The following is a 14,817-nucleotide window of genomic DNA, read 5'->3' on the forward strand; positions in this document are numbered from 1 at the left end:
AGATATTTAGGACATTGGTTTTCTCTAAGAGTGCTGTAAGTTTTAGATAATGCTAGCCAATGATTTGACATTATATAAAGAGTTATATAAGAAAACCTTCTATTATATATAACAAGTGTTTTAGTCTTTATATCTTTAAATACAATGAAGTTTTCAACAGTTGCTTGAATAATGCATGCAGATGATAAAATTTGCAAAATCTGGGGCCGGCATGGTGGCATAGGTAAAGCCACTGCCTGCAATGCAGGCATTCCTTATGGGCACCAGTTTGTGTCCCAGCTGCTCCACTTCTGATAGTGACTCCCTGATAATGGCTTTGGAAGAGCAACAGAGTATGGCCCAAGTTCTTGGGCTCAAGCACCTACATGGGAGACCTGGATGAATCTCCTGGCTCCTGGCTTCAGCAGTACCCAGCCCTGGCATTTGTGGCCATCTGGGATGTGAACCAGCAGATGGAAGATCTTTCTCTCTGTAACACTGACTTTCAAATAAATAAATCAATCTTTCAAAAAAAAAAAGTCTACAAAATCATATGAAATTGTAATAAAGGATGAGTATTCCTTATCCAAAATGCTTGGGACCAGAAATGTTTCAGATTTTGAAATATTTGCATATATACAATGAAGTATCTTGGGAAGAGAATGGAAATCTAAACGCAAAATTCATTTGTGTCATATACATATAGTCTAAAGATAATTTTATACAATATTTTAGCGTATCTGTGTTTTGATTGTAATGTGTTACAGGAGGCCAGTTGTGGAATTTTCTACGTGTTTCATGTTGGTGCTCAAAAAGTTTTTCATTTTGGAGCATTTTTTTTTAATTTTGGAATTTTGGATCAGGGACTAAATCTGTACAGTGAAAAAAAACCAAAGTACTCCTTCCTCCTTTTTGTAGACTACTTCTCTCTATTATTGCTTTCTAGGGTTACTACTTGAAAGAAGCTTATGTGTTTTTCCAGAAATGTGTATCGAGAGTACAAGCATATACATGTACATAAATTGTTTTTAATTTTTTAGAGCATTTTACTGGGGCCAGTGTTGTGGCATAGAAGGTAAAGCTACCACCTGCAGTGCCAGCATCCCATATGGGCACTGGTTCAAGTTCTGGTTGCTCCACTTCTGGTCCAACTCCCTGCTAATGTGCCTCGGAAAGCAGAGGAAGATGGTCCAGTCCTTGGGCCCCTGCACCTACGTGAGGGACCCAGATGAAGCTCCTGGGTCCTGACTTCAGCCTAGCCTAGCCCCAGCTGTTGAAGGCATTTGGGGAGTGAACCAGCAGATGGAAGACCTTTCTCTCTCTATCTTTCCCTCTTTATAACTCTGCCTTTCAAATAAATAAAGCGTCTCTTAAAAAAACCATTTTATTTCAGAATAGCTTCCTGTTTACAAAACAAAACTTATGATGTAGTAACACAGAGTTCCCATACACCCCTCACCCTATTTCCTCCATAAACATCTCATATTAGTGTCTTTGTCAAAATTAATAGTTTTCTTGATGTAAATGTGATTAGTCTATGCATACTCTTTGCATTATCCTCTATTCTTAACCTGTTTGAAACCTTCCTAATGGTGTATTGCTTGCATGTAACATAATTTAATTTAGCTAGTTACTAGTGGATATTTAGGTTATTTCCAGTTTTTTTTTCCTATTGGAAGAGATGAATCCAGGTTTTGTCAGATCTGAGGCTTATAAAACTGGGAAGCACCTTTAAGAACAACTATACAAAATTACAGAATTAAGTATAGAATCTTGGAAGGAATCATGCAAGTGAGGTGTCTGAAGGTTTGGTGTCACAGTCATCATGATGCATTCATCTTTGCTTGTTAGATTCTATACAGTTCTTTAGTAAACATCCTTGTGCTTACATATTTGTGTACTTGTGGAAGTACACAAGTATTCTACGAGATGGAATTACTGAAACAGAGCATATTAGTTGTTGAGACCATGGACTCAGGATATAAGGTGCTAATAATACTGGCTGTTCCACTTTGAGCTCTGTGACTTTGGACTAGATGCTAATCTCTTTGTGACATAGTTCCTCATAGATAAATGGATGTAATCATAATATTATTGTAAAAATGCATGCATTTAAAAGCCTTTTGTTTTTAAAGATTTATTTATTTACTTGAGAGGCAGAGTTACAGAGAGAGGAAGAAACAGAAAGGTCTTCCATCTGCTGGTTCATTCCCCAAATGGCTGCAACTGCTGGAGCGGAGCCAAACCAAAGCCAGGAGACAAGAGCTTCTTCCTATTCTCCCATGTAGGTGTAGGGTCCCAAGTAGTTGGACCATTTTCTATAGCTTTCCTAGACCATCAACAGGGAGCTGGATTGGAAGTGGAGCAGCCGGATTGGTGCCTGTATGGGATGCCTGCAGCGTAGGCAGGTGCTTAAGATACTACAACACGGCGTCAGCCCCAAAGCCTATTTTTAAAGTATTTAAAACTGAGCTTGGCCCTCAGTAAATGTTAAAGATTATGTTATTTTGTGAAATTTTTTTGATAGGGTCGTTTTATGACATTTAAGTAGTTTTTATGATGATACCATGATATTTAATTTTAACAATGTAAGGGATAAAGCCATTTCATTTCTATTTATACATGAAACAGCAGTTACTATAATATTTACAGATGAAAAATAAAATAGTGACATGAGAGTAAATAGCGTTTTGAAATTTGCAAACTCTGTATATACAATTTATTATGTCATCTGTGCATAAACTGTAGTTACTACTATGTTCTCTTTCACTTAATTTACATTCGTCAGGTTTTTAGGGAATAATGGTAAGAAAAGGAAAATATTTTTCCCATGGAATTTTCATTCTTGTGAATCATCTGTCTTTTCTGCTTTGTGTATGTCTAGTAGAATGTCGTTTTCCTGAAGGCAATCTTGTTATCTTGTTTGTTATTGTATCTCTAATGTCTAGAAGAGAATCTGATACACTAAAAATGTGCTTAGTAAACATTTGTTTATATAAAGAATGAAAGGGTTGAGAAGAGAGGTGAATGAAAAAATAACCATGAAGAGAAGACAAAAAAAGTGTGAAACAAAAGTTCTAACAGAGGAGAGGAAAGCAATGAAGAGAAAGAAAACAAATTTTTATTAAATTCAACGTGAATGAGATAGGCATTTATAAACTCATTCAAAATTGATTTTTGCATAATTTCTAGTTTCATAAATTATGTCATCTGTGAGTACATTTTATGTATTAAATTCTCTTCAAATCTGTGTAGAAAATGTTATTAAAAGAGTTCCCTGGGGGCCGGCATTGTGGCATAGCAGGTTAAACCTCTGCCTGTGATGCCAGCAACCCATATGAGTGCCAATTCAAGTCCCGGCTTCTCGACTTCCAATCCCGCTCCCAGATAATGGCCTGGGAAAAGCAGCAGCAGATGGCCCAAGTGGTTGGGCCCCTGCACCCGCGTGGTGCACCTGGAAGAAGCTCTCCAGGTTCCTGGCTTCTGACTGGCCCAACCTGGCCTTTGCTGCTGCCATTTGGAGAGTGAAGATTCTCTCTCTCTCTCTCTCTCTAACTCTGCTATTCAAATAAATAAAGTAAATCTTTTTTAAAAAAGATTTCTCTGAAGATATAACATATGCAAATATACTTGATCCAGTCAAAAGGCTGAGAAGTGATAACATAGGCAAATAATACTAATTTCCATTTTACTGAATGTCTGCCGAGTATGGTCATTCTATACATTTATTTCATTTGATGATTAAAAGAATAGTATGAGGCAAATGTTACTGTATTGAAATTACACATGAGAAAATAGATTAAATGAACTTAAGAATTTGCAGGAGTCTCAGAGAAAAAAATGGCAAGGTCAAAATATATGTACATTTTTCTCTGAAAACAAAAGGCCTGATCTTTTCTCTATAAACTCTTACTGGGAAACGGCAGATATTCATTTACTTTAGTACTCTTTTCCCTTCTTTCTGTTTCTGTATTTTCTTTTGATTAACGAAGACTCTTAGACCACTATCCAAGAATAGCTACTGTGATGTTTAAAGTGTTCTTTTCTGTTCTATTCAATAAGGGAACCATTAGCTATGTCTTTTGCTTTAGCATTTGAAACGTTGCTAATACAATCAAAGAACTGAATTTTTACTTTAATCTAGCTAATTACATATAACTACTGTTTGGGCCATTGCAGCCTTAGGTGTTTGAATGCTTTTTGCTATGTGTACAGTCAATATAATTAGCATGTTGATTGATAATGAGAAAATTGTTCATTCTAGGTTGAAAACTTTAGCAGAAGATCTAATGCAGACCCAGCAGATGCTTTTAAACAAGGAGGAGGCTGTCCTGGAGCTAGAAAATAGGATTGAAGAGTCTTCTAAGACATGTGAAAAGAAGTCTGAGTGAGTAAAAAAAAAAAAAAATTTGAACAAAGGAAGTTTAGTTGATGTAATTTTAGAGAAATACTTTAGTTACATGATACCATGTACTATTAATGAAAATGGAAATTTTCATTTTAAGTATAAAACTGTGTAGTTATTTTATGGACTCTAGAAAAGTGATTCTGTGTTTATATAAATATAGTGTACTGATCATATCTTAATGTTTCAAAAATTTGAATTGTTTTCCAAAAATCGTTTGTTAAAAGCTGGCCTTACTCACTTGCATCCTTTCGCCCCAGACTCACCATGAATTCCTGTGTTAAAAAAAGTGGCAGACGATTATTATCTAGAAATTAGCTTCTCTTATGTTAGAGGGAATCAGATAAACAAGGAAAAGAGTAATCTGCTTCACCTATAAAAGTCGCTCTGAGATGTACTGTGTTGTACTGTTGTTTGCCTTGCTGATATTTGGATTTGTAACTGTGTTCTTGGGTCCTCTAGTTTTGCCTTAGTGTATTCTTGTCTTTTGCTTTAAAATTTAAATTTTGCCTAACTTTTAGAATTTCAAATCTGACTTCGGTAATTGCTTCCATCTAACACAGTGGTTGCTGGTTTCTTTAATCTTGACTGGGCCTTTTTTTTTTTTTTTTTTAGGATTTATTATTTTTTTGAAAGTTAGAGTCACACAGAGAATGAGAGGCAGAGAGGCGTCTTCCACCCGCTGGTTCACTCCCAATTGGTTGCAATGGCTGGAGCTGAGCTGATCCTAAGCTAGGAGCCAGCAGTGTCTTCTGGGTATCCCATATGGGTGGAGGGGCCCAAGGGCTTGGTCCATCTTCCACTGCTTTCCCAGGCCATAGCAGAGAGCTAGATTGGAAGTGGAGCAGCTGGGAGTTGAACTGATGCCCATATGGGGTGCCAGCACTGTAGGCGGCAGCTTTACCCTCCACACCACAGCACCCGCCCCTTGACTGGGCCTTGTACATTTTTTGGTATCGTCCTGTTACAACTGGCTTGATTTATGAAGACTCTCAAGGAATTTGTGATATGATATATTTCTCTGTTCTTAATGTTTGTACTTTGCAAAAATTCTCCACTTTTCCCAAATCTCTGACTCTTTTATCTTTATCATTATAGTTAGCAGGTTGTCTTCTACATTGCAGATAAAACTAAAACATTAAGTGAGAGCTCCTGTATTTTCTGGAACTATATCTATAGTTCTATATCCTCTACATTTGTACCATTATCTTTCTTTCTTTTTCTTTTTTTGACAGGCAGAGTGGACAGTGAGAGAGAGAGAGAGAGACAAAGAGAAAGGTCTTCCTTTACTGTTGGTTCACCCTCCAATGGCCGCTGCAGCTGACATGCTGTGGCCGGTGCACCACACTGATCCGAAGCCAGGAGCCAGGTGCTTCTCCTGGTCTCCCATGCAGGTGCAGGGCCCAGGCACTTGGGCCCGCCTCCACTGCACTCCCGGGCCATAGCAGAGAGCTGGACTGGAAGAGGAGCAACCAGGACAGAATCTGGTGCCCCGACTGGGACTAGAACCCGGTGTGCCGGCGCCGCAAAGCGGAGGATTAGCCTATTGAGCCGCGGCACCGGCCTGTACCATTATCTTTCCTTATTTCAATAGACTGTTTCCTTGTTCTAAGACTATTTCCTGTGCCTTTTTTGTTATAACTCATCATCTCTTATTTTCTCAGAAAATTTGTATTATATTGTGTATTATGTTTACCTTTTCTTATCAATAAGATTCTTGCACTCAATTTAAAAATATATTTGACTTCTAGTAACAATCACTATCTCCCTGTACACCCTCTAAAGCCCCTTTTTTAATTTCCGTATTTTTCTCCACCTACTTTCTTTGACTTCTGCTATCTTAGTATAAACGTATTTTAACAGTGATTATTGGGGCTGACGCTGTGGCGTAGCAAGTAAAGCTGTCGCCTGCAGTGCTGGTATCCCATGTAGGTGCCGGTTCGAGGCCCAGCTGCTCTGCTTCTGATCCATCTCTCTGCTATGGCCTGGGAAAGCAGTAGAAGATGACCCAAGTCCTGGCCCCCTGCATCAGCATGGGAGATCTGAAAGAAGCTCCTGGTTCCTGGCTTTGGATCAGCGCAGCTCCTGCTGTTACGGCCAACTGGGGAGTGACCCAGCGGGTGGAAGACCCCTCTCTCTCTCTCTCTCTCTCTCTCTCTCTCTCGCTGTCTCTCCTTCTCTATCTGCCTCTCCCCCTCTGTCTATGTAACTCTGACTTTCAAGTAAAATAAACAAATCTTAAAAAAAATGATCATGCTCATTCATTTCCTCAATTCTCAATTTGTTTTCAGTCCACATGATCTGGCTTTTGCCCCATCACAATAGAAATAAGTATCTCTAAGGTCACAAGTGATCTCTTTGTTGGTTCATGTTTCATCTTTTCCCTTGGCCTTTAGAACCCAAGATGCCAGATCTTATTCCTATAATTCTGGACATTCCTTAGCAAATTCATTCTCCTCCAGTCAGCCAATCCATGTAAGTCATGGCCCTATGCTATGTCATTCATTTTCCTAAACTCTCTTCCTAGGTGATTTCCTGAAGATGACCCACATTTGTTACTTTCAGTCAGATTTTTTTCTGAACTCTGAGGCCATGTCAGTTACCTACCTAATATGTATTAGAAGTATCCTAATGTATTAGAAGTATCCTAAATTCCCCAAGTACAAGACTGACTTAAATCTCCCCAGCACAATGACCCAACACAACTCAACCTAATATAGTTCAGTCTTAGTATTTTTTTTTACTATCTGTTCTTTCTGTTTAAAGATTTGTTTCTTTATTTCTTTTTAAAAATTAATTTATTTATTTGAAAGTCAGAGTTACACAGAGAGAGGAGAGGCAGAGACAGAGAGAGAGAGAAAAGTCTTCCATCTTCTGGTTCACTCTCCAGTTGGCTGCAATGGCTGGAGCTGTGCCAATCTGAAGCCAGGAGCCAGGAGCTTCTTCCAAGTCTCCCATGCTAGTGCAGGGGCCCAAGCACTTGGGCCATCCTCCACTGCCTTCCTGGGCCACAGCAGAGAGCTGGACTGGAAGAGGAGCAACCGAACTATAACCTGGTGCCCATTTGTGATGCTGGTGCCGCAGGCGGAGGAGAGAGCCATGGCGCCGGCCTGGGATCCCTTGTTTAAAGATAGTCATTCCATTTACGAATGCTCCACTCCCATGATCCAATCACCTCCCTAAACCCTGCCTCCTAATGCCATCACCTTGGGAGTTAGGATTTCAGCATATGGATTTTACCAGCATGTATTCATCCAGTCCATGGAAATATCACATTGGAATCAGTGAGTTTTTTGAAGGTGATATCAGGAAAATTTAAGTTACTCTAGTCGTTTCCTTAATCTGGAAGTGTTTAGTATTGTGACATCAGATAATTCTCCTTGAATTCTAAAGGAATTATCAACTGTTGATAATTAAGATTTATATTTTCCTTTTCTCAATTCACAAATGTGTTACTTTCTTCTTTACAAATGACCAGATAGCTCTACTTAGAGTTATGTTGACTTCTCTCACCAGGATATCTGACTATATATTTTCAGAGGAGATGATCTTTAAGGGTTTTCCTAGTCTAGAAGTTAGGAGATTCTTTGATTTTTTAAAAAAGATTTATTTATTTAATTTATTTGAAAGTGTTACAGAGAGGAAAACACACACACACACACACACACACACATAGATAAGAGAGAGAGAGAGAGAGAGAGGTCTTCCATTGCTGGTTTACTCTCCAAATGGCTGCAGTGGCTGGGGCTGGGCGAAGCCAAAGCTAGGAGCCAAGAGCTTCATCCAGGTCTCCCACGTGCATGCAGCAACCCATGTGCTTGGGCCATCTTCCATTGCACATTAGCAGGGAACTGGGTTGGAAGTGGAGAAGTTGGGACTGGAACCGACACCCAAATGGGATGCCAGCTCTGCAGACAGTGGCTTAACCTACTGTACCACAGTTCTACTCCCCTTTGATTTTTTAAAAGTCTTTTATTTATTTATTTATTTGAAAGTCAGAGTTACAGAGAGAGAGAGATTAGGAGAGACAGAGAGACATCTTCCATCACCTGGTTCACTTCCCCAAATGCTTGTCGAAGCCAGGAGTCAGGAGCCAGGATCTCCATCCAGATCTTCCACAGAGGTGGTAGGGGCAGAAGCCCTTGGGCCATCTTCCAGTGCCTTCCCAGGCACATTAGCAGGGAACTAGATTGGAAGTGGATCGGGTGGAACTCTAACCAGCACCCATAGGGGATGCTGACATTGTAGGCAGTGGCTTAATCTGCTTTACACATTGCCAAACCCCTGAATTTTGTTTTTAAGTAAATTTGGGCTCAAGTCTTTACTTCTCTTTAGATCTGCATATGACCTATGTTCTTATACCTATCAGGAGATGAGAATGGGAGTAAAGGGGAGAGGATGTGAAGGGTGTTGAGGCCTCTAACAACCATCCTCAACAAAATACTAGTCAATGGAATCCAACGACATATCAGAAAACTCATTCTCCCAGGCAAAGTGGGATTCATCCTTGATATGCAGGGATGGTTCAATGTTCACAAATCAATCAATGTGATACAGCACATTAACAAAAAGCAGAAGAAAAACCATATGCTTATCTCAATAGATGCAGAGAAAGCATTTGATAAAATACAACACCCTTTCATGATGAAAACTTTAAGCAAATTGGGATAGAAGGAACATTCCTCCACACGATCAAGGCAATTTCTGACAAGCCCTTGGCAACCATCCTATTGAATAGGGAAATGTTGAAAGCATTCCCACTAAGATCTGGAACAAGACAAAGATGTCCACTCTCACCATTGCTATTCTATATAGTCCTAGAAGTTTTAACCAGAGCCACTAGGCAAGGAAAAGAAATCAAAGGGATACAAATTAGGAAGGAGGAAGTTAAACTATCCCTATTTGCAGATCATGATTATTTTTATATATATATATATATATATATATATATATATTTCAGATCCAAAAGTCTCCACTATGAAACTATAGGAACTCATAAAAGAGTTTGGTAAAGTAGCAGGATGTAAAATCAACACACAAAAATCTTTGTCTTCTTCTTCTTCTTTTTTTTTTTTTTTTCGACAGGCAGAGTGGACAGTGAGAGAGAGAGACAGAGAGAAAGGTCTTCCTTTGCCGTTGGTTCACCCTCCAATGGCCGCCGCGGCTGGTGCGCTGCGGCCAGCGCACCGCGCTGATCCAATGGCAGGAGCCATCCGATGGCAGGAGCCAGGAGCCAGGTGCTTTTCCTGGTCTCCCATGGGGTGCAGGGCCCAAGCACTTGGGCCATCCTCCGCTGCACTCCCTGGCCACAGCAGAGAGCTGGCCTGGAAGAGGGGCAACCGGGACAGAATCCGGCGCCCCGACTGGGGCTAGAACCCGGTGTGCTGGCGCCGCTAGGCGGAGGATTCGCCTAGTGAGCTGCGGCGCCGGCCAAAAAATCAACACACAAAAATCTTTGTATATACAGACAATACCATGGCTAAGAAAGAACTTCCAAAATCAATTCCATTCACAATAGCAAAAAAAATTTAAATACCTTGGAATAAATTTAACAAAGGAACTTTACAATGAAAATTACAAAACATTAAAGGAAGAAAGAGAAGAAGACAAAAAAATGGAAAAATCATCCATCTTCATGGGTTGGAAGAGTCAGTATCATTAAAATGTCTATACTACCTAAATCAAGTTACAGATTCAGTGTGATACCAATCAAAATACTAATGACATTCTCATTAGATCAAGAAAAAATGATGCTGAAATTCATATGGAAACATAGGGGACCCCAAATAACTGTAGCAGAATTAGACAATAAAAACAAAGCTGGAGAAATCACAATACTATATTTCTTATTTTAAAAGAAGATATATTTATTTGAGAGAGTTATGCAGAGAGAGAGAGAGAGAGAGAGGTGTCTTCCATCCGCTGGTTCACTCCCTGTTGGCTGTAATGGCCAGAGCTGCACAGATCCGAAGCCAGGAGCCAGGAGCTCCCACGTGGGTGCAGAGGTCCAAGTACTTGGCCATCTTCAACTGCTTTCCCAGGCCATAGCACAGAGGTGATTTGGAAGTAGAACAGCCAGGTCTCGAACCAGCGCCCATATGGGATGCCAGTGCTTCAGGCCAGAGCGTCAACCCGTGTGTCACAACGCCAGCCCCTATAATACCAGATTTCAAGACATATTAAAGGGCAGTTATAATCAAAACAGCCTGGTCCTGGCAGTAAAATCGATGGATAGACCACTGGAAAACAATATAAACTCCAGAAATCGATCCACACATCTGCCACCAAATTATCTTTGACAAAGGAGCTAAAATGAATCGCTGGAGTAAGGTCAGTTTCTTTAATCAATGGTGCTTGAGAAACTGGATCCCTACCTTAGCGTTACAGAGAAATCTACTCAAAATGGATCAAAGACCTAAATCTACAGCCCAATAACATCAAATTATTAGAGAACATTGGGGAAACTCTGCAAGACAATTGCATAGGCAAAGAGTTCTTGGAAAAGACCCCAGAAGCACAGGCAATGAAAGCCAAAATTGACAAATGGGTTACATCAAATTGAGAAGCTTCTGCATTGCAAAGGAAACACTCAGCAAAGTTAAGATGCAACTGACCAAATGGGAGAAATTATTTGCCAACTATGCAACTGATAAAGAATTATTATCAATAATATATAAGGAGCTCAAGAAAATTAGCAACAATAAAACAAACAATCAGTTAAGAAATGGTCAAAGGATGGAAATCCACATGTCCAACAGACACATGAAAAAATGCTCAGGATCACTAGTCATCAGGGAAATGCAAATCAAACCCACAATGAGGTTTATTTATTTATTTATTTATTTATTTTTTTGACAGGCAGAGTGGACAGTGAGAGAGAGACAGAGAGAAAGGTCTTCCTTTGCCGTTGGTTCACCCTCCAATGGCTGCCGCGGCCGGCGCGCTGCGGCCGGCGCACCGCGCTGATCCAATGGCAGGAGCCAGGAGCCAGGTGCTTTTCCTGGTCTCCCATGGGGTGCAGGGCCCAAGCACCTGGGCCATCCTCCACTGCACTCCCGGGCCACAGCAGAGAGCTGGCCTGGAAGAGGGGCAACCGGGACAGAATCCGGCGCCCCGACCGGGACTAGAACCCAGTGTGCCGGCGCCGCTAGGCGGAGGATTAGCCTAGTGAGCCGCGGCGCCGGCCCACAATGAGGTTTTACTTCACCCCTGTAAGAGTTGCTTTCATACAGTAATCAAGAAACAACAAATATTCGCAAGGAAGTTAGGGAGGAGGTACTCTAATCGGCTGTTGGTGGGTATGTTAACTGGTACAGCCACCGTGGAAGACAGTAGGAAGATTTCTCAGAAATGAATATATACCTACTATATGACCCAGCCATCCCACTCCTGGGAATTTACCCAAGGGAACTGAAATCAGCATATGAAACAGTTATCTGTACCCCCATGTTAATGTCAGCTCAATTCACAGTAGCTGAAACATGGAATCAACCCAAATGTCCATCAACTGAAGAATAGATAAAGACATTATGGGATATGTATATTAAGGATTACTACACAGTGGTAAAAAAAAGTGAAATCTTATTGTTTGCAACAAAATAGATGAAACTGGAAAACATTATACTTAGTAAAATAAGCCAAGGAAAACTGAAGGCTTTCTAAGATCTATAACAAGGCAAACATGCCCACTTTCACTTTTCATCAACATAATACTGGAAGTCCTAGCTAGAACTGTTCAGGCAAGAGAATGAAATAAAGGGTATCCACTTTTAAAAGGAGGAAATCTTACTGTCACTGTTGGCACTCCAAAGATTCTAAACAAATTCAGTAAAGGATATAAAGTTAGTGTATGAACATCAGTAGCATTGTTATACATCAAAGGAGAATTACCTAAAAAGGAAATGGAGAAGCAATTCCATTTCTAATAGCTACAAAAAATAAAATAAAATACCTGGAAATTAAGTTTAGACAAAAAAATTGAAAAGATTTTTATAATGAAAATTATAAACCATTGATAAAAAATGGAAGACACTATGAAATATAAATGCATCCTATGTTGATGGATTAGTAGAATCAATACCATTAAATGTGCATATTACCCATAGCAATTTATAGATTTGGTGCAATCCCTATCAAAATACCAATGATAATTTTCACAGAGCTAGAAAAAACAGTTCTAAAATTTATATGGAAGCTTAAAAGACCCCAAACAGCCAAATTGATCTTCAGCAAAAAGAACAAAGCAACACTTAACTTTAAAATAAATAACCCAACTTTAGTAATTCAATCAGCATGATATTGGCTTTAAAGTGAATCATGATTCATTGAAACAGAATAGATACCCTAGAAGTAAACCCATATATCTACAGCCAAATGATTTTTGACAGAGGTGCGAAGGGTATATGTTGGCAAAAGGGTAGTCTTTTTCATAAATGTTGCCTGAAAAATTGAATAACCACGTGCAGAATGAAAGTAGACCCCAATCTCATTTATAAAATTATCTCAAAATGGATTAAAGACCTAATTAAGACACTCGAAACTTTGAGGTTATTAGAAGAAACCTTAGGGAAACAATTTCAGGACATTGAGTCCAAGGATTTTCTGAATCAAATTCCAAAAACACAGGAAATAAAAAAAATAGACAAGTGATATTTCACCAAACTTAAGAGCTTTTGCACAGCAAAGGAAATAATCAAAAGATAACCTACATAATGGAATAAAATATTTGCAAGCTGTATATTTGATATTGTGTTAAAATCCAGAATATACAAAGAACTAAATTGATTTCATTAGCAAAAAAAAAAAAAAAAGGGCAATAGATGTAAGCAGACATTTAGTAGTGGAAGATGTACACATGGCCAACAGATAGATGACAAAATGCTTAATATCATTAATCACCTGGGAAGTGCAAATCAAGACCGCAGGGAGATACCACCTCAGTTCAGTGAGATTGGCTATCATGAAAGAGACAGAAGGTAGCAAGTGTTGACAAGGCTGTGGAGAGAAGTGAGCCACTGGGCAGTGTCAAAAGGCATGTAAGTTAACACAATCATTGCAGAAAATAGAAAACAGTATGGAGGCTCTTCAAAAACTAAAAATAGTACTACCATATGACCCAGAAATCCCACTACTGTGTATAAATCCAGTTGGTCTATTGTGGAGACATGGGTGTGTTCCTGTTTATTATTATACAGTTCACAATAGGCAGAAAGAGAAAGCAACCTAAGTGTGCACGCACTAATGAATTTGTAAAATGTACATATACACAATGGAATATTGCTTAGCCACAAAATGATGAAACCTTGTCATTTGCAATAACATGGATGGAACTGGATAACGTTTTGTTAAATGAAGTAAGCCAGGCACAGAAAGACAAATAACACATTACGTCACTCATCCATGGTAGTTAAAAAACATAGAGGATCTCATAGACATTGAAAACATAATGCTCTGATCCAGAGGCTGAGGGAGGAAATGGGGAGGAAGAATGGGGAAAAGGTTGGTTTCTGGGGACTAGACCATAACTAGAAAGGAACAAGGGGCACTGGGATTCCGTTGCATGTAGGATGTAGATTGATAATGTTACTTTATATTTCTCTGAAAACCTAGAAGATACAATTTTTCAATATTTTCACTGTAAAGAAATGCTAAATATTAGAAAGTATAAACGTATTCTTCCTGAAAATATCACATATTACCCCATAAATATGTACAATTTTTAGATGTTTACTTTTTTAAATAAAAACTTATTGGCACACTTGGCTAATCCTCCACCTGCAATGTTGGCACCCCGGGTTCTAGTCCCAGTTGGGGCGCTGGATGCTGTCCTGGTTGCTCCTCTTCCAGTCCAGCTCTCTGCTGTGGCCTGGGAAGGCAGTGGAGGATGGCCCAAGTCCTTGGGCCCTGCACCTGCATGGGAGACCAGGAGGAAGCACCTGGTTCCTGGTATCGGATGGGCGCGGTGCTGTAGCGGCCATTTGGGGGGTGAACCAACAGAAAGGAAGATCTTTCTCTCTCTCTCTCTCTCACTGTTTAACTCTGCCTGTCCAAAAAAAAAAAAAAAAAAGCCATAAGTTTTTTTTAATCTCACAGTTCTGGAGGTCAAAAGTCTGAAGTCAGGTGTTGGCAGGGTTCATTCCTTTGGAGGACTTTGAGGCTGTATGTGTTTCATGTTTTTCTCCCAGCTTCTGGGATGGCAGTGTCTGACATCACTCTGGCCCCTGGCTCTGTCTTGACGTGGTGTTCTGCCTATGTATCTCCTTTATGTATCAGATTTTCCTTTTATCAGGACAACAGGCATGAGGATTAAGAGCCCCTCCCACTCCAGTGTGACATCATCTTAGCTAATTACTTCTACGGTAACCCTGTTTCCAAATAAGGTCATATTATGAGTTTTCAAGGATTATGACTTGAACATAACTTTTTGAGGTACA

The 14,817-nt window shown here is 39.7% G+C and overlaps 1 protein-coding gene and 1 long non-coding RNA gene across 31 annotated transcripts in view; one reads left to right on the forward strand and one right to left on the reverse strand.

The window, feature by feature from the left end:
* The window catches only part of LOC138845158 (uncharacterized), a 56,307-nt gene extending 41,547 nt beyond the window's left edge, over nt 1-14,760 (reverse strand). For both annotated transcript variants that reach the window (XR_011381957.1, XR_011381956.1), the window contains exon 1: nt 14,159-14,760. This is a non-coding gene — a long non-coding RNA (uncharacterized lncRNA). The remainder of the gene's footprint in view (nt 1-14,158) is intronic.
* The window catches only part of FER (FER tyrosine kinase), a 475,696-nt gene that overhangs the window by 147,219 nt on the left and 313,660 nt on the right, over nt 1-14,817 (forward strand). For all 29 annotated transcript variants that reach the window (XR_011381955.1, XR_011381954.1, XR_011381952.1 and 26 more), the window contains one exon: nt 4,244-4,366. Coding sequence is in view for 25 of the 29 variants with exons in the window: in XM_051853925.2 (XP_051709885.1) it covers nt 4,244-4,366 (123 nt within the window). In the remaining 4 variants the exon portion in view is untranslated. The remainder of the gene's footprint in view (nt 1-4,243; nt 4,367-14,817) is intronic.

This window comes from Oryctolagus cuniculus, chromosome 14 (assembly GCF_964237555.1).
Source record: "Oryctolagus cuniculus chromosome 14, mOryCun1.1, whole genome shotgun sequence".
Lineage (NCBI taxonomy): Eukaryota > Metazoa > Chordata > Mammalia > Lagomorpha > Leporidae > Oryctolagus > Oryctolagus cuniculus.